Source organism: Paroedura picta, chromosome 10 (genome assembly GCF_049243985.1).
Source record: "Paroedura picta isolate Pp20150507F chromosome 10, Ppicta_v3.0, whole genome shotgun sequence".
Lineage (NCBI taxonomy): Eukaryota > Metazoa > Chordata > Lepidosauria > Squamata > Gekkonidae > Paroedura > Paroedura picta.
Genome location: NC_135378.1, coordinates 30,125,500 through 30,151,271, shown reverse-complemented (window position 1 = coordinate 30,151,271; position 25,772 = coordinate 30,125,500). Strand labels below are relative to the sequence as shown.

Sequence of the window (25,772 nt, the reverse complement as noted above, 5' to 3'; positions counted from 1 at the left end):
ATTTGGGTCAGAGATCAAAACGTCCAGATCCTCATTTGAAGAAGAAGCCTGCTTGCTCTTTTAACTGTCATTTGAAGACTCTGTTAGTAGACCTGGATTTTAACATAACATTAGATGTGCACAAATATATAACTGCTGCAATTAAACAGTGCTTGTTTTAAAGCATGTTGAACAGCAATAACTTTTTATTATAGTGCTGTCTTTTTCTGGTCAAACAGCTTATTGGTTTTAAGACCTAAATTGAATATGGGATAATTAGAATTGTAGCAAAAAGGGCACCTTGGTAATTGGACGAGTTTGTAGCCTATTGCAATTATTATTTTAGGTATTTTATGCTGCTCTTATTGCATTGTTCTTTGTCTTTGTAATTTGATGCATTAGATTGTTTACAATATGCCTTGCCTTAGGCAGTTTGTGTTGTCAGTGTCTTTTAGTTCCATACTACAGCATTGTTTGTTGGACGTCTTTCATTGTATGAGCATATGAACTACTACTTTACACTATTACTTTGACTTTACAGACTTGATTCATCTGACAGAAAAAGAGAACTGCACAGTATTAAATACCATTTTTCCTCCCCTGGCATTGGAGGTTAAAGTGCGATTCTTATTTTGCACACTCTTGCTTTTACTACAGGATGAGGGTAAAAAAGCTGCCCATGATCCTTGCATTACACCTGAAGAGGTTTAAATATATGGAGCAGTTGCATCGCTACACAAAGCTCTCTTACCGCGTGGTGTTTCCTCTGGAGCTGCGCTTGTTCAACACTTCGGGAGATGCCATAAACTTGGACCGCATGTATGACTTGGTGGCCGTTGTTGTCCACTGTGGCAGGTAAACCACATCCTGGTGCACCAGGGAAAACCACTTCTGTACAGAACACGAGAAGGGGAACAACAGGATGAAGACACTGTCACGGTGTCCTGCTCCTGAGATTCCAGAGGCATCCAGCTGACTTCTGTTGGAAATGTTTGGTCAGTTCCGACAGATCCGTTTGCGTTACCTTCAGTGCAAAGAATCCTCCCCTGACTTACTAATTCACAGATTCAATCCACAGTGCTGGACCAGATAGATCTTAGGGTCTAACTCAGCCTTTTTTCCAACCTTTAACCATAGAGGAGCCACTGAAATAATTTTTCAGACTTTAAAAGGCCCCAGAAGTGATGTCAGCTGGCCACGCCCCCTGGGAGTGACATCACCACCTATATTAACAGACAGGCGTAAGGAAGACTGGGGGGGGACAGGAAGTTGTCTAAGGTAGGAGTAGGCATGCAGGCTCTGCCCCCTGTCAGGCACAGAAACCGCAAGAGAACTTACGCTCAGCAGGGGGAACAGTGGAAGTGACTGGTTCCCTAGCTTGTGGCCATTAAAGCAGAGGTGAAAGGTCATGAACCCTCGGGGGGGGATCTGTGGACTTCTGGTTGGGCATCCTTGGTTTAACTACATGCTGCACAGTCCTTGCATCACTTCTGGGTCCATCATGAGTTGTGTCCGGCCGACAAGAGCTATGAGTTCCCTGTTGAATACCCAGTCGGGTAAAGGCCTGATTCGGATTGGGACCCCAGTGCATGGGGAGAGGGGGCTTAAGCCTTCCCCCTCCACTATTTTTCCAACGAAATGTCCCCAGCTGGACACTGCTTGCTATGTCAGAGGAACCTATGTGTACCATATACACGGAACACCTAATGAGGCAAATAGCATCCCTGTTTCAGGCCAGATAAACAGCACACGGGAGAAAACTTAAGTCCCATTGCAAGTGCCCTCACCTCATTTATATGTGTCCCAGAACCCTCTGGAATGTGTTTGAGAGAGAGAAGCAATTTGCAGTGCAGCCCTACAAAGCGTTACTACACTCAGTCTCAACCCATTTAAATGTATGGAAACCCATGAAGCTGCCTGGTGCTGCATCAGACCATTTAGTCAACCACCCAGTCAGTCTTTTCTGCTTTGATGGGCAGCACATTTCCAGGGTCTTGAGTTGATCCTACTACCTGACCACTCCCTCCCCGATCCTTATAACTGGAAATGCCAGGGACTGACCCTGATATAGTCTGCGTGCAAAGCAGGTAATGCCACTCCCCACCTAGAGGGACTTAGACTGGAGTAACTTTGCATAAGATTGCACCATTAGACTCTCAAATGAGTTGAGAAGGAAGCAAACACCCATGCACTCTTACAGATTTACCTGTGTAATTATGTGTCTATCTTTGTGTTCGAACATGATCTCAAACTGTCGTGTTTCTAATATGGTTTCTTTATATATATCAAGGCAGACGCAGTTCTCTAATTCAGCCGTTCATTGTCTTACTTTTGTAGTGGGCCCAATCGTGGACATTATATTACCATTGTGAAAAGTCACGGATTCTGGCTTTTGTTCGACGATGATATCGTAGAGGTCAGTGTGCCAATAATGTCTGGGTAGAATTTAAGGGTGTCCAGATGGCTTTTTGAGACATTGCCTCTGGCATGTTATTTTCTTAAAAGCTCAGAAAGCCTTAAACATTTAGAAGATGAGAAGCAGCATATGGGAGCAAAATTACTATCATCCTCAGTAAATAGTAATTGGAGCATAATCTACACGTGAGTTGTTTAAACAAAATAGATACACAATGCACATGGCAGCACTGCTGAGAAGTAGAATGGATTGTGCCACGTCTAGCAGGAAGTCACATAAGTAATGCTTCCTTACTTTAAACTTGCCTTAAACCTGTTTTGTAACAAAAGAGTTAGCAAAAGAGTTTTTCCTTGATTTGTTTTATGTTTGCAAGAAGATCTCTGTTTTTTAAATGCAAGAGCATCTGAAAAGGTCACCTGCTGCCCACAATGCTACAGTCCAGTCTACATACCTCATTCCATTGTGCATTCATGATACAACTTGCTGTATTCCATTTGGTTACAGGATGTCGGTCAAGAACATTTGATTGTTGCAAACATTAATTTGCCTCGTGTGGTAGAAATGATTTCTAAAAGAAAAAAATTCTCATTGTGTTGTATTTCTCCTTCTCCCCTCTCTGAGGCCTTAAGTCATTACTAGTTTCCAAAAGGAAGTTGTAGAAGCCGTGGTTTTTAAATGAGAACCACATACACATCAGTGGCTAGAGAGTGTCCATTCTTTCACACAGCTTGGAATTAGAATTGTACCAGCAGCCAATCCCAAATGCCTAATTCTTTGAGAGTATAATGCAAAGGACCTAATTGCCTCAGTCCCAAAAGAATAAATGAAATCATCATGACATAGTTGAGGTGGATTCCTTTGGTGGCAAGCTACCACCTCAATTATGCCAAGAATTACATGAATATAAATAACCCTGTAATGATTGTATTGGTATAGATGAGATGTGAATATAGATCTACCTGGCAAATGCTTCATTGTCTTTAGCACATCGCTAGAGTTGCAAGACACGATTCTAGGAGAAAAAGGGGTACCATCTTGGTCAAAATAATTTTATGGAAAATTTTTAAGACAATCAAGAAAAGGAAAAGAAAGAAGTAAAGAGGCTTTCTATCTTTTCAATGAGAAACGTAAATCAAAGTGATATCTGTGTCATTGTGATAATACATCCATTGAAAACCAAACTGGTCCATCCCCACTGAGAAAAAGGAGTACCATTTTGGACACGAGTAAATGCATACTCCTGTTTCAATTAAGACTCGTGATTTCTATAATTGGCTGGCTGTGCGACTAGGGAATTAGCGCAAATTATTCCAGTTTATCAAACTGCTTGTGGGCAAGGAAGTAAAGTCCTTGGGGGAAGAAGAGCAGCATTGCCCTGAAGTGGGTCTGTACCACTGCTGACCCACTAAGTTGAATGAAGCCCATCAGACATGCAGGTGCTTGGCACCCTTCCAAAGAGATTTCTCAGACTTCTACTGAACTGCCCTACATGGCAGGGGAGGCACATTTGGTCTGACTGGCAGATCTGTCTTCAAACAGTCATTGTCCTTAATCCATTGCATTGTTTTTTTTAAACTATGGGTCAGTTTATTCTCTGAAATAAGATATCGGTGGGAGACAGAACTCAGATGTGTTCTTTTTATTGTTTATCACTATTGCTACAAAAATCACAATTAATACGGACATATGTATGTCACTGGAAGGAGATTAAATATTTCAGTAATTCTGAGTGCAAAAGCAAGCAGAACCAAATAAGGATTCACGATCACTTTCGCCTGTAGCTGCGCACCCTAGCATCTGTTTTTGTCTGCCTTTTCTTAATATACACACACACAATACCTTTATTGGCATAAAGCAGATTAGCAAGATAAGCAGAGATAGTCAAGATACATTTCTTAATATATTAACGGGATTTCTTCTTGTTATTTGCAGAAAATTGATGCACAAGCTATTGAAGAATTCTATGGTTTGACTTCTGATATATCAAAAAATTCAGAATCCGGATATATTTTATTTTATCAGTCCAGAGAGTAACTACAAGCTCCTACACTTTCCCTTCCAAGATGAGCGACTTACCAATGCTGTTAACTGACCTCTATGTCGACCCATCCACTATGACCTAACAATAATAAGCTCATCTTTAAACTGTTGACTGAAACACTCCAATTTTGACTGGAAGACTTCTTTTCTTTGGTCTGACTTTCTTATTAACGAGAACCTATTTATTTGGACTGACATGCTCATCTTCTGAATCCTGCTGCACTGAGGTAGAATGTTGCATAGATGTACATTGTCATTAAGGCCCGTTTGTTTACCCTTTCTAAAGAACCATTCCTCTGGACCTATGGCTTTCAAACTGTATTCTGGGAAATGCTGGGCATTACTGGAAGGTTCTCAGGGGGAGGCCCCGGACAAGAAAATTGGTAACGATGGACAAGCCGTCTTTGAAGTCCTATGAATTCCTTATAGAACAAAGATGAGCCCAAGGACACTCATGGCTAAGCTGTAAAATTACTATTCACTCTAGAAACATATCCCAGAATCCCCTGCGAAGTACAGAGGGTTCCATGACAGGCACAAAGGAGTTCCTCAGCCAATGAGCTCTCATGAAAAGAGTTCACAGAAGTCTGAAAGTTTGAAAACCATGGCTTTATATATATAAGCAGCTCATTCTTGTGGTAAGTGGAAAGAAAAGAAGCATATTTCCTGAGTGTTGGCACTGGAATAGTTCACAGATTATGTCACATGGTGTTCTTCAGCCGGAGGGCTATTTATTTTCTCCTGATCCTTTAAAGCTTTGAGTTATTAAAACACTGACTTGGCAATCTCAAGTCATAAATTCTCTCAAAGGGATTTCAGTACCACTGGGAACAAATCATACCGCGTATCTAGTCTTCCTTTCTAGTGGGACAACCTACATGAGCCAAAAAGGTCCCTTGGATTTCCACACTGTATTTAAAAAATAGCTTTAGGGGGGACTTTGCAGTGAAGAACCAAGGAAGTTGCACTTCAGTATGATTTCTCACTGTATGACTAGTGATAGTGTCTTTTTAAACCCCAAGGTTTTACCTGATCTGGCACATGACATGTAGGCAGGCAAAAATTGGGACATCGCTTGCGTTAGTTCTGTTAAACAGCAACTCCTCTCATGCAGAACCCCGTAGGGGTCGAGCACTCTCAGAGCTCCATGTGAACAGGGGCAACCCCAGTGTTGGGGAATGTGCCATGCGCACATGGGGAACATCATCCGTGCACACCACAGTCACTGGATTTGGATAAATATCTGTCCCCAGCTTGATTCTGCAAAGGACTGACAGAGCAAGAAAGATATACGTGGACTCACTGGGCCCTGGGAACTTTGCGACCGGGGGAGGGGGGGGCGTAGCAACTTCACGATGGGGAAGTGGTCCCTTACAAACGTGGCTGAATGGCACAAGTGCAGAGTTCAAGCTTTTTATTAGTGTGCAGTATCTGTATGCAAACACCCTTCCCTTGCACCCCCTATCATCAGGCAGGGAGTTTCTTTCACTTGCATTCCTTCTCTTTCCCTTGAATTTGGTGGGAGAGTCTTTCGCTCCCATCCCTCGCCTTCTGGAATGGTTTAAGGAGTACAATTGTGGTGGGAGCAGCCAGAGTGGGGGCAGAGGCCCCCCCCAGTGGAAAAAGGTGTCACTCCAAGTGTCCTTAAAGAGGGGGAAAGGGGGAGGAGACAAGCTACAGCCCTGATCCATTGGGGAGGGGGGAAGGCACTGTCTACATGTGCCACGGGGATAAACCAGCCCTGTTCACCTTCCTTTGTTCACCCACCTAGCTGTGTAATCATGAAAAAAGCCAGAAAGCCCCACATCAGGTGGACTAGCATGAGTTTGTCCATTACGGCCCTTCCAGTGTCTCAAGATGTTATCTGTTAGCCATGGTAACTGCACTCTAGCTAATAAGTGGCTACCCAGGTAATAAGGCATAAGTTGGGCTTAAATGTAAATTTCAGAAGAATTTCTGCTGTGCCCAACGAATGGCTCTCTGATTGGAGTATTAAACTGTCCCGAGGCTTGTAAAAAAAGCTTAGAACACATTATTCTGTGCAAGCCTCATGGAAGTGAACAGATACTGTGCAAGAATACTTGTGCCGCTCCCTGGGTTTTGCCCCAAACCTCTGAGAATCAGGCCCATTCTTCACATGTTGGATAATGCACTTTTCAGTGTGCTTCTGAGGATAGTTTTTCATGAGCGAAACAGGAAAATCTACTTCTCATGTGCATGGAATGGGTCTATGATTACACCTGAGGAAATTCTAGAAGGAATCTAAGCAGCTTTTCTTTTCAAACTCTGAAAATTCTGTTTCTTATTATAGCCCCATCCCACATGGCCTTGGTTCATGCAGGTAATCTGATACCCAGCATAGGTTTTTTTTTGAGAGAGAGAGAGGTCAAATGGGACCCCCTGCTCCCTTTTTTGCCAGAAGAAAGCTGATTGGCTCCAACCTATTTGGGCAGGAGCTGTTGGTCAGTAGTAGAATATATGCTTTGCATGCAGAGGATTCCAGTTTCAATTCCTGATATCTCCATTTTAGGAGATCAAGTAATAGTTGATTGGACAGACCTCTAGTTGATCACCTGTAGATCTCCTATGGGCCAGAGTAGACAAGACTGACTTTGATAGATCTGACTCAATATAAAGCGATTTCATTCATGTTCATTACCTTGCAACTTTCTTTCTTTTTAAATTCATGCATGTGTTTGTTGGAAATGATTCCCTTTTAGTACTCTCTGGCTAGAGATTTGAATTCCAATAGGAATTTAATGACTGGCTTCGTCAGATGAGCACCTTATTTCATTGTTCTTTTAAATATTGCATCTTAGTTTTCTGGCTGAGAGTAAAAACCATCCTTATGTGCACGTAATCTTTACATGTTTCCATGATTTCAGCATTTTGAAGCTACTGTGTAACCTAAGAAGAGAAGTACTTTCCTTGAGCATGGTACATAAATGGATTTTTAAAAACCCTATAAAGTTTCTAAAATGATTAATCACTATGGTCATCTAACAGGGCAGGAAAGAGAACCTTGAACGGCTACCACAGAATTGTGAATATTCTGTATACATAAATATGTCTGAATATTCTAGGCATATGCAGTAGTGTAAATATTTCTTCATCTTCAGGATATGAGGTTTTGAGAGTCAAAGCTCTCATTGTCAAACACAGACTAATGACACTCAAAAGCTCCCACCTTGAAGCTGTTGTTGGTCCCTAAGGACTCAAATCTGCCCGTGATCAGAAGGACAACAAACATGCTTCCTTTTTAAAAAATTAAGAAGCTGATTTCTCCAAATTATACCAAATCCTGCATTTGCACAATATGATAAAAAAAATAAGGTGGCTTCATGAGTGTTCATGTATTCATTTCTTCTGGTTTGGCTCTATGTCTCTGTCTCTTTTTTGTCACAGACTTGTGACTTCCATGCAAATGTATTAGAATGCAACAGCAGATGCTGCCTGTCATCCAGCGTAACATTTACCACTCTTCCCTATGCCTCGTGTCTATAGCACGGTCCACCTGAATGTCAGCACATGTAAACAGAATGGTTGACCACTTACACAGGCAACACTCCCTTCTGTCAGGGAGGAGTTAAATACAATGGCTGTATCTCTTCCAGTCTGCTGTATTGCCTGCCGATACGCCAGTGAGTAAAAGCAAAATTTTTGCACCTGAACTTAGCAAACTCAGCACCAAAGAGAACAGAACAGCAAACCAAGAGGAGCCGCTGATGACAGCGAATCAGATCAAAATCCTCCCCGGCTCAGTAAGCCAGCAGTGTGGCTGGTGTAAACAACACACTGGAAAAAGTGAACTATGCAAGCAGTTTTCTTTGGTGGCACAATCTGTGTGTGAACTAGCAAATGTCCCCGTCAGCTAAATATCTGTTGAGTCATTCCCTCCCGCTGAACTTCTTGAACTCTTAGATAGGCAGCAAGGAACCAGAGAAATGGCCAGAACCAAAGAGTCTGTGAGTATTATTGATTTATTCATTTTCTAGTTCAGAGGGTATATAGTAACTATAATAATGAATGGGGCATTTGAAATATACCTAAACAGCCCTTTCCTGTTGTTTTTCTCCAGTAGCTGGTATTCAGCCTTAAACAGCCTTCTGAACTAAAAGGTTTTATTATGGCTAATATATTGATAGGCCAATCAACCATGAATTTCCCAAATCTTTTTTGTTTAAATAAATAACGCTGTGAACAACTGCCTCTTAATGCTTTCTCCATGAATTCCAGTAGATATCCTTTTTGTTTATGTAATTTATCCTCATCAATGGACAGGAAAGCCATGGGCCCCAGCGGTATCCTGTACCAATAGTACTTAGTCCAGGGGTGGGCAAACTGTGGCCCTCCAGATGTCCATGGACTACAATTCCCATGATCCCCTGCCAGTGAATGCAAATGCTGGCAGGGGCTCATGGGAATTGTAGTCCATGGACATCTGGAGGGCCACAGTTTGCCCACCCCTGACTTAGTCATAAGAAGCATCTTGTTCTTGTATAATTTTATTGCCATGGATGCACAATGTGTAACAGCCCTTCTGAAGCAACTGGACACAATTAACTCTTATAACACATTGAGTGAGTGTTAACGTGCTCAGTGTCTACTAAATTTCCTAAGTCAATCTTCCTTGATTCCATTCCTAACTGCAGTCCCTGATCCGAGAGATTTTCGTCCATGTGAGTCTCATGATCTTTGGCGTAGCTTTTTCGGTGGTCAGAAGAGGCTCCTCAGGAATGCTGCAAGCCACATCCCATATGCACAAAAGGCTTTTTAGCCCTGGAAATTGCCCAATGCCTTTTACTGGCACAAACGAAGCCTGTTGTGTTTTTTGATGTGAAAACATCTTGTGCGACAGTCATAGGGAAAAATCTTTTAAGATACACAATGAAAAATGCAATGGGCATCCGTTACGGAAAGAATCGTCAGCTGGCAAAATGTGACGGACATGGAGACACACGCTGTAAATATCCAGGAGGCCGGGCGTGCGGCGCACAGTTCATCAGTGAGCCTTATTCCACATGGGTACAGCCACAGGCAGCAAGCACAGTGCTCCAGCGGTACATTGTGATACCTCAGTTATTTGTCTAGACAATTTCAACACTTTAAAAGCCAACAGTTTCATCTCATTGAGGTATTTAATTTGACATAAATATTTTAAACAGTTTTTTTTAAAACCCCGAGTTTTAATGTTTTTTTCCACATATAGTTTATGCAACAATCTGATTCTCACAAGTTTTTTTAAGCTACAGGCACTCCTGTTATCTTTTATGCTGCCATGCCTTTAAAAAAATTCAGATTTTTCTGCAAATATTGAGTTATTTTCCAGTTTGTCAAAAGATGTCTTGGCCCTTCATAGGTCCAGTCTTCAGATTTGGCTGATTTCATTATTAAAATATACAAGCAGGCCATTCCTAGATTCCACCCAAAAAATTCCCTATGTGGAGCTGGAAACCTGTGGAGAATGACTGGTGGTTAGGGGAGAAAATCACACTGGAACAGTACAGTGATATATTGGTCTACAGTTTTCTGATGGAGCTGTTTGCCCAAGCAAAGGCTGGAGAACTGGGCATCTCTCTAAAGAAGCCTCTTCATAAAGATGCATATTGTTTTGTATCATTCATTCCAGTAGGTCTTGTGATCCTCTGATTGTCCCTGTAGTCTGTCTGAATCATATATTGAATATGCATTCCATAATTACTCGAGACCTGATGCCTGGCAGCTGAATTTGACTTGGTTAAAGAACTTTTGATCTGTGATGGCTTGTTCACTCCTGTAAGTTATTACTAAGACTACGGTTCTCAAGGGAGCATACCAATCTAGGTGTGAGCTGTTTCGCTGAGAGCGTGTTAATGATCTCAGAGGACAGAAGCATGAAGCCGTTTCTTACTTGGAATCAATGGCGACCTGCTGTCTCCGCTGAAGCCCACTCAGGTCTACAGACACCGTGTAACTGACTCCTATGGGGTTTGGAGGTGGTCTTTTGTGGATAAGGGCCTTGACTTCTTGCTTTTGTTACTTGCACAGCATTTCTCTGAGAGAGGGCCCATCCCTGTTCTGACAGGTTACCTATAAATGCACTTTCTAGTTCAGTGTTAATCAGTGTAATGCAGAGATTTTGTGTGTTGCAAAAGCTGCTGCCAAAACATTTTTAGGGTTGATGTTAAACATTAATGTATAACTTGAAGGTTTGGAGCTGATGTTTGTACGAACAGAAAGTTTGCATTACAAAGTTCATTAAAAAAAACACACACAACAATTAGACGCTAGGGTATATTTGGGTTTAACTTTAACGCCAGTGTTCATTTTGTGTTGAGTAAAGAAACCAGATGATTGAAATAATATTTAAATATTAAAATATAAGCTTCAGTGTGTTTTTTTCCCCTCGCTGTATCTCTTTCCGTTGAGTTGGATAATAAATGCTGATAATTGTAATATTCTTTTGGGCATTAAAATTATTATTCCTCCAGGCCTCACCTTCTGTTGTCCTACAGACAAACATCACAGTTCAGCCAAAGAGAACTTAAAAGGAGGGCATCAGCCACTTTTCCTTCTCCAAACACCCCACGGTTCTTTTTATCCAAGATGATAGAACTGAGTTTGAATCCAGTGGCACCTTTAAGACCAACGAAGTTTAATCCTGGGCATAAACTGCTAGGTACATGCACCATGGGACTCAAATTCTGCTTCAGAACGACACAGCTACTCACCTGAATCTGTCCAAGGTGATGTATATATTCAGTGGACCGCGTTGCTATCACAGCTGGACTTGGGCCCAGAGGTCTCCCAAAGAGGCTGTAACTAGTAAGCCCTGTTGAGCAGAGTGGGGACTTACCTGTGGGAAAACATGCCTTGCATCAGGCCCCCATGAGCTGGCACATGATAAGCTTGCTAGATGTTTGGTCTGGTGCTTCCCACTGGAAGTAAGAATACCTAGTCCTCATCTATTGACGTCTCCGCGGAAGAGGCTGTGGAACCTCATGCAAAGTGTTCATTTGCTACTACCATTTCCCATACAGTGAGGGTTATACATGCAGAAACCCACTTAAAGGTAAAGGTATCCCCTGTGCAAGCACCGAGTCATGTCTGACCCTTGGGGTGACGCCCTCTAGCGTTCTCGTGGCAGACTCAATATGGGGTGGTTTGCCAGTGCCTTCCCCAGTCATGACCGTTTACCCCCCAGCAAGCAAGCTGGGTACTCATTTTACCAACCTCGGAAGGTTGGAAGGCTGAGTCAACCTTGAGCCGGCTGCTGGGATCGAACTCCCAGCCTCATGGGCAGGCAGCTTCAGACAGCATGACTGCTGCTTTAACACTCTGTGCCACAAGAGGCTCTGAAACCCACTTATGCTGCATTATAACTGAGCTCTTCAACCTCTGTGGATTTTACAGCAGATCATTAACATTACTAAGAATTCAGTGTGACTGAGCTCTTGGGAATTAAGGGCACACAGAGATCTACATTTTCATACAGATTGTATTGTTCCCCCCCTCTTCCCATCATGATTCCCCACGTCTGTCCTCTTTCCCTCTCCACAGTGGTTTGAACACTGGAGCAGTGGGACCCAGCGTGGTGTAGTGGTTAAGAGCGGTGGTTTCTAATCTGGAGAGCCAGTTTTGATCCCCCTCTCCTCTACATGCATCTAGCTGGGTGACCTTGGGATACTCACAGTCCTATAAGAGCTGTTCTCACAGAGCAGTTCTCTCAGAGCTCTCTCAGCCCCAGCTACCTCGCAAGAGATCTGTTGTGGAAAGAGGAAGGGAGGGTGACTGTAAGCCACTTTGAGACTCCCTTGGGCAGCAAAGAGCAGGGTTTAAAAGGAACCAGCTCTTCTTCCCTTGTTGCAAAACAGCAGATTGTACATGTTCAGAAATGAGTTCTATGAAGGAAGGAAAGATGGACAGGGAATTCATCACAGCTGACTCACATTTCGCAAACACATCATGTCATAAAACATACCAGATGAGGTTCAACATGGTATTTATTTTTCGATTTCTAGAACACCACTCTCGGCAAGAGCCGTCCTGTGGCTTATGACTTATTCTGACAATATACTGATATATTACATATACACCAATATAGATACTACAGGATACTATCAGAAACCTTCATTGGGACTCCAAGAGTCATTGAAGCATTAATAATCAAGTCAAGCGTTGCCCTATTGTTATATGCAGATAAAAGAACAACATGGGAAAATCAGGGCATACATATGTCTTTACAAAAACACCTCAATATATGAGATATGACATTCATGTTTATCAGATCTGTTACTTTTTTTTCATGACTGTGTGGTTTATTGTGTGTCAGCTGCACTCAGCAAAAAAAAATCCAAACTTGTCTTCTGTATTTTACTAAGAAACGGATGAATAATGGATCTCTTAAAGCCTATGGCTAGATTTGATTCCCTCCTCCCCCTCCACATGCAGCCAGCTGAATGACTTTGGGCCAGTCACAGTTCTCTCAGAGCTCTCTCAGCCTCACCTACTTCACAGGGTATCTATGGCGGGGAGAGGAAGGGTAAGTGAGACTCCTTCTTCTATGAGAGATTAACCACAATTCTGTTCTTGTCCCATTTTTCTGTTTTCTGGTAGACAAGTCTTTCTTCTTCCGCGGACAGCAACTCTGATTTATCCTTACATCCATTCGCAATTCGTGAATTGTTCATCTTTATTGATATTATTTGATTTCTAGACTGCCCCTCTCGATTTCAATTTGATTTCTTGACCACCTTCCTCCCTTTTTGTTACACCTTATTTAATCAGCCTCCCACTGTTTTTTCTCCCATTCTTTTTATGGGTAGCAATTGCACTGCTCTCAAAGGTCATGAAAACAGATGCTCTTGTGCTCTTGCTATGCTTCATATACTCCTCCCCCAATATTGTCCATCCATTTATGAAACATCCATGGCCCATCTCCTTCGTAGTTCCTGCAGGAGAACAGGTTGTCTCCTTCGACATTATAGATGGGAGGTGAAATGCTACTGCCATAGAACTCAGAGATGTGACCTTCACTTAACCCTCTCAGTGTACTTCTCTGTTACTCCACACACTTCAAAGCACTTTTGGAAAAGTGAAAGGGGCATCCCTTGAAAAGAATCGGGGTGTATATTTATTTGTTTATTTATTTAGATTTCTAGACCGCCCATTTCTTTGCAGCTCTGGGTGGTATGTGCTTGAACATATATGTATGTGCTTGAACAGATGACACTGCAAGTTTTAAATGCCGGACTTCTGCACTGAAAACAAAACTTAAAATAGCACATGTGGAACTGCAGCAAATGAGGAATGTGAAATATGGAAGGAGCACATTCATGCCCCCAAGATGTAATCGTATACAGTCCTGATTTTTTCAGTCAGTGCTGCCCATCTATAAAATAATATAAATAGATAAAATAAATATGCTCAGTATGCATGGCTAAAGTATCTGAGGGTGTTGGTTGACTTAAAAGTAAATAAAGCCATGGCAACCACAAACCATGGGCAAGTCTTAGGCAGCTGAGTAAATGTGACCGACATATGTTGGCTGTTGGTGAAAATATAGACTGTATTTTCCATGTGCAGGATAAAAAAGCATTGGTGATAGAAGGCAGGAATAGAGAGGAGAAAACTGTGCCACTCACGGCTTTTCTGGACAGCAGAATCATGGGCTGAATCATTAAGCAGAGGCAGTTGGGGGTATCAGGTTGCCACCAGGGCCTGGAGAACCTCTGGAATTACAAGGGATCTCCAGACCACGGATATCAGTTCCCACAGAGAAAATGGCTGCTTTGAAAGGTGAACTCTATAGCATTATAGAGTGAGGGTTCTTTGTTCCCCAAACGCACTCGTTCCTTGTTCCAACCATAAAATCTCCACGAATTTCCCAACCCAGATTTGGAGACCTAGGGAGCAGGAGGGCAATTTGACCCAGGGCCTAAAGCTCAAAGAGGGCCTGAAATAGACATACTACGAAATGAGCCCTAGAGTGGCCTGTAAGGACAGCTGTTTTATTATTTATTATTTTATTTTATTTTTATTTATTATATTTATATACCGCCCTCCCCGGAGGCTCAGAGCGGTTTACATAAGAACATGAAACAGTCCATTCCACATGAAAGATGAATTCTGTTTTGATTTTTTTTTAATGAATGGCATAAGCTGATTTGACTTTTCTCCTTTTTCTAAGAGGTAACCGAGAAAGAGAATTTATGACAATAAGGAGAAGAGGACGACCTCCTAAGTGAATCTAATTGCTTGCCTGCCACTACTTGCCCTCAGGCTTCTCATGACACTCAACTGAGTATGTGAACTGTGCCCATGGAGAAGTACGGCACTTACAGTAAATTAAAACATGGAATTCATTTCCAGAGGATATAGTGTTGGCCACAGGCATAGACTGCTTTAAAAGAGGATTACGTAGATTCATAGAAGATAGGTCAATCAGTAGCTACTAGCCAAGGAAATCGCCATGTTCAGAAGCACTCAGCTCCTGAACCTCAGAGCCAGGAGGCAACAACAGGGAAAGGCCTTGGCTTCTAAGCCCTGTTGTTGGCCCTCCAGACGAACTGGTTGGCCACTGTGTGAGACCGGATGTTGGGCTAGATGTACCAGTGGCCTGATCTTCCAGAGCTCTTCTTCTATTCTTATGCGTTATGATTGGGTGACGGATTTGTTCACCCTTGCAAATCAATATCTTATGCTGCATTCGAGAGGTGAACCTGACGTTCCATGATCTGCAAAATAACCTTTTTGATCGTCAAAAGGGGTGCCGTCCCTCTGTTTTTCACCAGAAAGCTGGTTGAATCCAACCCCTAGGTCTTTCTCCTCTCCCCCCCCCCCTTCTCTCTTTTACCATAGATGCTGATGAAGATACACGGGGAAATATCCCCCTCCCCCACTATCCTCCGCCATCTTTGAATTTAAGCAGTACTGTGAATATTTTTCATTAGACAGATGCTATTAAAAATTACCGCAGGGGAAAGAAACAGCAGGTGCTTTCTGTGTGCTCCGTTTTGTGAAGCTAGCCAACAATTGATCTAAAACAGTTCTGAGTCTTTTACTGCAGACGCTTTAATCTTTGAGCGCGTACAGTTCATTAAACATTTGGACCCATTTGCAGTAAATCCCGGCTAGTTGGTTCTAAGACGTACCTAGTGTGTTCATTATCCATCAGCCAGGCATCTCGCAAAGTTAATCCCTTAATGTTTTGTCTTTCATTTGCTACTGTCTAGCGAAGTATTTTTTAAATGTGATCATTTCCTATTTAACACGTTAAGACATTTAAAGGGTTTTCTTTCTTTCTGCTCAGTTTGCTTTTAGATTTTTGCCCAGTGTTATGCTTGAACCTATCTGGGGTATTTTGCAATTTGCTGATAAGCCCACAATTGCTGTATTACATAATTATTTGTTCAGCTACTGTGTTCTGACCTTCTGGGTTTTAAAAATGAAATTATATTGTCTCTGTGTGTGTTTTTTTTTAATGATTGATTCAGGTACGTTAAGCAATAATGGATATCCTGTGAAATCTCAGCCAGTTCAACAATTTACTTTCCTGATAATAATAATGCAACAATAACAACACAACAATAAAGCAGTAGAGTTCTGACTTCTGTGTGTTCATCCATAAAGACATTCAAACAGAAATCGGATTTCATCTTTCAATCAAAATGCAAACGTAATGTGTAAACACATCCCTAAAGGCATAAAATTAGGGCAGAGAGGCTTTCTTTTCATTTCTTATCTTGTGACTAAGTAAATATAGAACTGTTTTTGAACACTGAGCGAAAGAATTAACCCCTCTCTTTTTTTCTATCTCGAGTCCTGATCCATATGGTGCCCCTCACTGTACCTACTAGTATTTTACAAGCTGTTGGAAGATCCAATCCAACATCTTATCTACTTGGATCTATATTCAATTAAGTCCTGGGACATTTTCCAAGCAGCAGGCCCACTATGCTGCATGGTCAACTGTCTTTGAAACTAAATGCCAATTCAAAAGTAGAATGTGATACATCTGTCATGCTAGCTTGCTGCTCAAAGGTGGATATGGGAGTCAGCCATTCCCCTGAAAAAGCAGAGAATCCCTTTGCCTAAGGCTCAGAAACTCTTTATATCCTTGACAGGATTCCCGACAGCATTAACTTTTTGAATAGCTTGGGAAATCGGTAATATAACCTGATGCCATCCATCCAGAATGCAGAGAACTCTGTTATTTGTACAGCTTGCAAACTATGGAGATGTATTGGATTGCCAGCTCTGGGCTGGGAAATACTTGGAGATGTTAGGGGTGGAGCCTGAGGAGGGCAGGGTCTGGGGACAGGGAGGCTTCAGTGGTTTATAATCCTTGGCATATGCCAGATCTGTACTGTGCATGATGTAATAGTTGTCGTCTTCTTTATACTCTGACTATGATCTGGTTTCACCCAATGCTGTCATCTTGGAAGCAATAGTATCAAGTATAACATCACTGACATACATCATTCCTTCCACTTTCCTTCAACAACAAACGTTACCCATGCAATCACCTTTTTTTTGTACATACACTTGCAAGGGCCATGTTGCATCTTTCAGTCTCATTGGGGAGAAATCTTGCTGTTAAGGGAGCAACCAATCCCACCTGAATATATCCCCCTCCCCATACATCAGTCATGGGCAAGAATTTTGTTGCTCAGATGTGGTTACTGGTAACATCTTGGCCAAGAGAAGAGCCGTGAAGGGTCTTGAAAGAAAGCACCAAAATGATCAAATCAAAACTTCTGTGCCAAAGTAACTTTTTTTTTGTTTCTTCTCCCTGGAGAAGAGCCTAATGCTGGGAGTGATCGAGGGCAAAAGAAGAAGGGGACGACAGAGAATGAGGTGGCTGGATGGAGTCACTGAAGCAGTAGGTGCAAACTTAAATGGAATCCGGGGAATGGTAGAGGACAGGAAGGCCTGGAGGATCATTGTCCATGGGGTTGCGATGGGTCGGACACGACTTCGAACCTAACAACAACAACAGTGACAAAGAGAGAGAGCCTCTTGTGGTGCAGAGTAGTAAGGTAGCAGACATGCAGCCTGAAAGCTCTGCCCATGAGGTTGGGAGTTCGATCCCAGCAACCAGCTCAAGGTTGACTCAGCCTTCCATCCTTCCGAGGTCGGTAAAATGAGTACCCAGCTTGCTGGGGAGTAAACGGTAATGACTGGGGAAGGCAGTGGCAAACCACCCCGTATTGAGTCTGCTATTCAAAACGCTGGAGGGCATCACCCCAAGGGTCAGACATGACTCGGTGCTTGCACAAGGGATGCCTTTACCTTTTTTAGAGACAAAGAGACAGAGATTGTATTATTTGCTACAATATCGTCTCTGTTAAGATGTCTTATTGAACTTTGAAACATTCAATTACATTTCATTCAGGTTTTCTGAGAAGGGTTAACTGTATTTGCAGTACTATTTTTGCCAGGAAATACATTGTTCAGGCACCCAAAGACATTTTAAATATTTTCTTTCATATAGTCTTCATTGGCCCCCTCTGCCTTGGAAACAAAAATATTTTGTTCATTTTCAGTTTTCAATATCTTGAATACCAGGGTTCAGCTATTATTTTGGCTCTTTTTTGGCAGAAAACTGGGGAGGGGGTTTCCAAGAATGTGACCCAGAATAAAGAAGCACAAAAATATTAAATTGAATTACAGTAAAATTAAGCTCATTCTTCCTACTTCAGCTCAGTATCACAAAAGGTAGAGATTTAGGCCTAGAGTGAGAGAACAGAATTTATTCCTTCATTTTATTTTTCATTTGCTCAGTAGCAGGCTTTTTTTTTTAAAGAAAAAGAAAAGAAAAGAATTTTGCTCATGGTAAGTTTTCCCCTTCTGTAATGAATGGCTTTAATATAAAGTAAAACAATTTTCTTGTCATGAATTGCTGTAATCATTCTACACCTACCCACGCAGACGATGGCAGCTAGGAAAAATCTTGAGTTATTAATTTGAAGAAGAGTTTTTAATGAAGGGAGAAAAGATTCTTATGGCTGAAGAATTAATGGATTAGACAGCAGAACAAATGTAATCCAGAAGAGTAAACAGGCTGTATGCCAGGAAAGGTCTTCGATTCTGAGTAAACAGGTTCTTTGGCACAGCTAAACTTTATATTCCACAGCCTACAAACAGGGGTCTGTAGGGGAATTCTGACACACTCTGGTGCGCAGAGCCACAAAATATCTGCCACAAGACAGATGCTACTGGAGGCAGAGCAGGCCACAAAATGTTTGCTGCAGCTTAACTTCACAGTGAAGCTCTTTGTGCTGTAGTGGGACCACTGGCCTACAGTTAGCAATATGCACCAAAGGTGTCACTGGAGGGGTGGGCATCATTCTAAACAATCTAGCAGCGGACTAGTATTGTGAGAGGTTTCCACTCATACCCTATCACTACTGTCAAAAATACTTAAACAGTTCTATTGTTGTTGATGTTGTTACTGGTAATTTGGTGCAGTTACTGAACTTATGTTGTATCTGTTACTTGGTTATCATGTTCCCTGTGAACTGCCTTGAGCCACAAGGGAGGGTGGTATATGAATGAATGAATGAATGAATGAATGAATGAATGAATGAATGAATGAATGAATGAATGAATGAATGAATGAATGAATGAATGAATGTACAGCAACATGCCTTAGGATAAAGTGGGACATCATAGTGCACTAGATCCTTCTTTCCACTAGGAGAACTGCTTTCCTCTGTTGGATCCCATAGACTGAATCTATGGGATCCACTCCATTGACTCTCATGGGCCCATTATGCACGGCCGCCGAAACGGCGATTTCGGGTCACGTGGAAAACGCGGAGGGGGAAGACGCGACGCATACCGGTTATGCACGGGGCGGGGCGCGACGGCGGCAAAACCCAGAGTAACCGATTATGCACGCGCCGATCCGGGCGCCGCTTCTGGTTGCGCCCCGCTCACCCGGAAGCTGCGCTTTCTTCCGCGTTTCACTGACGCGGCTTTTTCGGCGGCATGCACCGAAGCTGCAGCCGGTTGCAGCCGGCTCCGTGCGTTATCCGTGATTTTAGTCGCCGCCATTCCACCCCGAATGTGCGCTAAAACCCCCGTGCATAATGGGTCTTGCTGAGCAATTTGAGGAAAGAGCAAGGTATGAAAGCAATAATACTTGCAGACATCTTGTGCTCACACTGTCCCCTGGATCGTTGCCTGTATGGATAGCAGTGCAAAACTCATTACCATGGAAAAGGAACTTGAGATAGTCACCAAATTACTGCAGTCCCAGAGCTCTGAGTGGGTTTTTGTGAACGGCTCCTGAGGCTTTGTGTGGTAGACTGCAATCTGGATCGACTTAGCCTGGTTGGGGGTGTTGTGGGGGAGAGATTGCTTGTTAAAGCATCTGAAGGAAAGCAGAGACTTTTCACAGTTTTATAAGAGGAGGGGAGAGAATGCGTCCAATGTTTAACGAGAAAAGAGCTGAGGGGTAATATTAACAAGTACTGACAAAATAATTTACATCCAGACGGATGCGTAAACCACTTCAACATTTGAAACTGTTCTGACTTTTACTGTTGATAACAGAGAGTCAAAGTCTTTGCACCTGAAGAATGTTCAGATAAAGAAAGACCCTGGACCCTGGACCCTGATGCTTCATACAAAGCTTTTCCTGTTCAAACATGTGCATTATTATTTCACGTGAAGCAAGAGACAACTGTTCTGGTTTGAATACTTGTGAGGAGAAAACAGAAAGATCATAGTCCTTAACTTCCCCACTGAAGTCAATTAAGTCCAACATGTTTTGCTTTTGATGGACTATGCCTTTAGACACAATATCCTGCTGGAAGTGTAATTGAATGCATCTATAATTGAGACATGTTTCCTTATATTTAATAATGTTAGGCATCTGTTAGAGTGCGGATTTTCCCCAACATCACATGGCCTTGATTGTTTCTAGAACAAGCACTAGAGACTGTTGGGAAAGGTGGTCTAGATGTTCTTTTCATTGTTGTATGCCACTCATCATTCTGGCACAGTGCTAATATGTGGATCTAGAACTATTACAGGAAAGTTGGTACTTCCTTAGAGCTGATTCATATTAGCATATTTGCCTTTTGAAAGCGGCTGTAACAAGTGCTGAACGAGCTGTTCCACGTCAAAAAGAACACAGAATTCTCTCATTTTGCCACAAACACAATGGAGACAGTTCTCAAAGCCCCCTCTGAGTGGTGAGTAAATTTATTGCTCAGTGATTAAGTGTTGAGTACTCAAGCAACTCATAGTAGTGTTTTTATCCTGGTCCTTTCCTGGTTCAGTTTGGCAGCAAACTTTCCGTTTCCAAGACAGGCCAACCAAACCACATGTAAGAGGCACCCCATGCAGCTCTCTTGCTTTACCTAGAGGCCAAAGTAGACATTCAGTGAAGGTCTGTGTTGGAAGGCCAGGCCTCAATGTGCCAAGCATGTTTAAAAGATGGATCATACTACCAGCTTTTTTGCTCTCAAAAGAGAAAGGGGCCTCCTTTGACCTAGAAAAAGTTGGTGCTGAGAATTAGGGTTACTAGATATCGTGTAATTTCAACTCATCTCCAGACTATAGAGGACAGCTCCTCTAGAGAAAATAGCTGTTTTGGAAGGTAGACTTGGTGACCCTATATCCTGGAGAGATCCCTTCCTGCCCCCAAAACTCCACAGTCCCCATCCCCAAGTTGGCAGGAATTTCTCAACCCAGAGTTGGAAACCCTGGACTGGGATTCATGGGACTCAGGGTGGGGCTGTAGAGAGGACAGGGACTGGACAAGATCAATTTTCCTTCTCCTAGACTGGTAGAAAATCTGGTGGAATCCCACCCAGTGATGGGAGGAAGACAGAAGCTGAGCCAATTACTCCATTTCTAACTCTGGCCAAGTAGGCAAAGAGGCCCAAATAATAATTGACTAACGTTACCCACCTTGATCCCCATAGGAAGGGCAGGTTATGACTGATTTATTTAAACAAAGGTTGCATACACACTTTTCTTGGATGCTTTAGGATGCTTAGGGCTGATCCTGCGTTGAGCAGGGGGTTGGACTAGATGGCCTGTATGGCCCCTGCCAACTCTATGATTCTATTATTATGTAACAACACTTAAAAGATGGAATGAGCCTTTTACTGTACACATTAGCCCCTGGAAGGAATCAGGAGTGTTTTGTCTCAAATCCATGAAAATGTATCATTTTTTTATCCTCATTTTTTAAATATAATAGTGCCATATACTTTTACTAAAAGCCAAACAGGAGTTTTAAAAATATTCTCCCCAAATTTGTCAACTGCCGATGCCACAGTTCATGTATCTTCTGGATAAGTATCCTTGGTGACTGTTGCTATAGCATTTCCCAGAATTTCATTTCTGTTCATTCTTCAAAAGCAAGTGTTTGGACATCTCTGTGGGGAGCTTGGAGTTTTACTAACATCAGATTTTATTGGCTTCACTGCTTTGCTCCCACCAGGGAATAATCTGTTATTGCTCTTTCTGCCACCCGGAGCTAAACGGAAATATTTGTAGAAAAACAGTCTTCCATTCCTGCTCCGATTTCTATCTTGTCTATGCCTAGTGATGTACATTCGCCCTTTTCTTTCTGTTTCAGATCTGGCATTTTCTTCCTAATCATCTTTAAAAAAAACACACACTTCATTTTTGCATTCATTTGCTTGCCTCCTCTGATGGTATGTTCACATGAATCTGCATCTTCAACCCGAAGAAAATTTCTGCAGCCCGTTTTATGGATTATGTGACATCAAACTGAGGGAAATTCCTGGAAGAGCAACAGGGAACAACAGCAAACCTGGGTTAACTGACAGGTGGATATTACTGATGCACATGATTGAAGATGGATTTCTAGTTTTGCCAACCTCCAGGTGGGGCCTTGAGTTCTCCCAGAATTACTGTTGATCTCCAAGCAATAATGATTAGTTCGGTTCCCCTTTCCTAACAGCTGTAGCGAGCCAAAGCTGGGAGAAAGGGGACAGGGATCACCCTGGAAGAGATTTCCCTTCTCCCTTTCTTTCACCTTCAAAAAAGGTTTCATGATTTAGAGCAATGGCCTTCCTAAAGACTCTATGGTGGGCTCTTTGCTGGCCTATAAATATTATAGAGGTCACAAAACAAGATTGTTGGCTTATTTAGGAAGTATATGAATCTCAACTTCCAAAAATGTTTGAATCTCATGACTTTATTACCATTAAAAAAAACATTTTATTATCCTTGCCAAAATTTAGTATTCATTTATCTCCTCCTCAAAACAATTCAGCACAGGAGTTGTTTTTAATGAGTTTCTAGGAGCAACACAATTGTTGCCATAACAAAACAGTTCTAGCAATTCTGTCTGCTGTATGCCACCCAGTGTTTAGCTTAACATAGACAAAAATAGAATCTCTTTCTAAGCTGGCCCATCCTCTTTTGTAACCTTACTGCATGATAAACTCCCATCATTCAATAGGAAATGCTAAACTTTTCAAGGGAAGTACAGCCAAGGTTTATAAACAACATGTAGTAGGATTTATTTTAAGACTAATTATACAAGATGTGTACTTTGTGAATGCCCAATAAAATTTAACAAATATTTTAAGGAGGCATTAAGTGGTCATGAAATTAAAGGACCCACATAAAGAACAAGAGACAGACTTGATACAAGAAGGCGCCAATGAGACTCCAGTACCAACCTCTATGCCAGGCCTTGACTGCAGTTACATGTTGTGCCGAATCCAGTGGACCTTCCTCCTGCTTGTTTTTCAGAAACAAAAAGCAGTTCCGTGGGTCAAGAGTAGACAAGGGGAAGACCCATTCTAGGCCAGTCATTTCCTCTCAAAACCTTTTCCTCAGATTCAGGAAGGGCTCTCCCATGAAACTTGTCTCCTGCCGAGAGGAAAGCAGCTGGAAAAGGTAGCATTTGAGAGGAAACAGTCGCCTGCAATCCTCAGGAGCATTGGGGCAGGGAGGGGGGAAGTATAATGGCATCATGCCAGCCCACAGATGCCACGTTTGGCAAAAAGAAGAACTGTCATGAGGATATGGCTGGGAATGTTCTATAACTTCCAAAAACTCTATGGTTTAATCATAGCATTTGGGGCAAATCCTGGAGCTTGACATCATGTCATTACCAGTGCGATACCAGCATGCACGCATTTTCTCCTAATTCTTCCCACTACCATGTCAGGTGCCAGCAAGCAACAACCAGGTTTTCTGGCATAGCCTCAACAGCTGGCATCCCTGGGGAAAGGCAATGAGCTAATCTCTCTCTTTAATGTTGGCTAGCCTCCAGGTGGGGCAGGTTTGGCAGCTCTGGGCGGGGAATATTCAGAAATTTGGGGGTGGAGCCTAGGGAAGGGCAGGCTTTGGGGAAGGGAGGAACTACAGCAGGGTACAATGGCGTAGAGTCCACCTTATAAAGCAACCATTTTCTCCAGGGAAACTGATCTCTATTGTCTGGAGATCAGCTGTAATATTGGGAGGTGTCTAGTCCTTGCTTGGAGGTTGGCAGCCTTAAGGTGGAAGGGCTGTTCTCTTGGAACGATATATGTTATGCATGTGGACATTCTGTACAACAGGACAATATGCAGACAAAGGCTTGAAAGCCAGACAATCACTTACTGAGACTCTAATATAGTGACAGCCAGGCTCTCACAGGTATGTGGAACATGTACCTGCTCCAGAGCTCTTTGATCCATTCCCCCTCCCTCTCCCCCGCTCTCACAAACACACATACAAACAAACACTCGTAGACCCCTTCCCTCCCCACTTTCCCCTCCCCTCTCACTTCCCCGACCTACTCCCCAGTCCCTCCCCCCCTCAGACATACACACACACAAAGAGTCCCCCTTCTCTTCTTATCTGTTCTCCCAGAAGGGCCCCAGTCTCCTATGGCCTGGAGGGCAGTGCCTGCATCGCAGCCTGCGGCCAGGCCCCTGGAGGCCTGGAGGGCAGTGGCCCACCCCCAGGAGCCATACAGCTTTTGCCCCAGCCCCCAGAGTCCTTCAGGGCAGCAGTGTGGCTTCGGCAAGCTGCTCAGCCTCCACCCTGGCCCCCAGAGGCCTCCGCCTCCACTAGCCGCTTCTCTCCCTCCCTCGTGGCCAGTGCCCCCCATTTCCGCCTCCACCAGCCACCTCCCTTCCTCCCTCACAGCTGGTGACCCAGCCTCTGCCTCCACGAGCTCCCTCCCTCTTCTGGCATGCTCCCTGGGGTGGAACTGTGGACATCATGTCCGTACCCCTTTCCATTCTAGGAGGCACACCAGAAGATGTGTTCCACATTAACAATGAACCAATCAATGGGCTCGATTAAGGGCCAATCAAGCTCCTCTTTTAACAGCCAATCAGGTTCCTTGGCAGGCTGCCTGAAATGTATATAAGTTCCATGAATTCTAGTGTTATTGTTTGGTGTTTGGAGTTGTGTTGGAGTGAATAAAGAGCTGTTATTCTGAAGAACTTTGTGGTCTGTGTTAACTGAACCCGCAGACTTATTAATATACATGAATGTATGGCTTGCAAACATACACACCAGTGTTCATTGGCTATGAACATATGGGTTGTACCCTTTATTTTTGCAAGGTATACATCACATCTTCAGAGAGGCCCAAAGTACCGGGGACATACTGAGGCAATGCCCCCTCAGGAAGATGGAATACCATCTCTGTCTTAATTCCAAGTTTTCATTTTTAAACGGGAAGTCTTTATCCCATTTATAAGCTGAAACAGAAGTGAAAATGTGCCTGCAGTTTTTGTCCTGGGAGGCAATGGGAGGGGGGAGCTCTAAAAGGGCTGATGCTGAGTTAGTTAATGCCTTCCTGACCAAATTGATTCTAATCTGCTCCGACCTTGCATCTGTCATGGCTGTCCTTTTGATTCTTTCTTTCTTGTCTCTCTCCTCATTGAAATATGCAGTGCTGTAAACGGCATGTGTGAAAGAATGCATGCCTTTGAGCATGTGCAGAATACCTTTTATTCACCTATGAATAGCCGCTGCCAAGCTCCTGTCCTTATCCCCCACCCAACCCTATCTATTTTTAGTTAAAATATTCATATGCCTGCCTTTCTATGCAGCATCAGGACCCAAGGGTGGGTGAATTTGGGATTATGCCAAAAGAATGAAAAGCTGAAATGCCCAGGAAAGCGTTATAATGTGCTGGAATAAGAAGCACTCATTAAAGTTGGACAAAGAGAAGAGCAAGTGTCTAGCAGCACCTGAAAGACTAACAAAATTTGTGGCAGGGCAGGAGATTTCATGAGCAGCTCACAAAAGCTCTTACCCTGCCACAAATGTTGCTGGTCTTTCAGGTCCTGCTGGACTCTTTCTCTTTTCTACGGCTACAAACAGACTGATACGGCTATCCATCTTGATCGATTAG

General features: G+C 42.9%; 1 protein-coding gene across 3 annotated transcripts in view; it reads left to right on the top strand.

The window, feature by feature from the left end:
* USP46 (ubiquitin specific peptidase 46) overlaps positions 1-22,034 on the top strand; it is a 46,816-nt gene extending 24,782 nt beyond the window's left edge. Inside the window, exons 7-10 of one of the 3 annotated variants that reach the window (XR_013225129.1) lie at positions 637-834; positions 2,317-2,395; positions 4,328-5,073; positions 22,017-22,034. Coding sequence is in view for 1 of the 3 variants with exons in the window: in XM_077301928.1 (XP_077158043.1) it covers positions 637-834; positions 2,317-2,395; positions 4,328-4,429 (379 nt within the window). In the remaining 2 variants the exon portion in view is untranslated. Of the gene's footprint in view, positions 1-636; positions 835-2,316; positions 2,396-4,327; positions 10,871-22,016 lie in introns of those variants that run through there. The other 2 variants (XR_013225128.1, XM_077301928.1) reach the window with 2 other exon arrangements.
* The last annotated feature ends 3,738 nt before the right edge of the window (positions 22,035-25,772 follow it).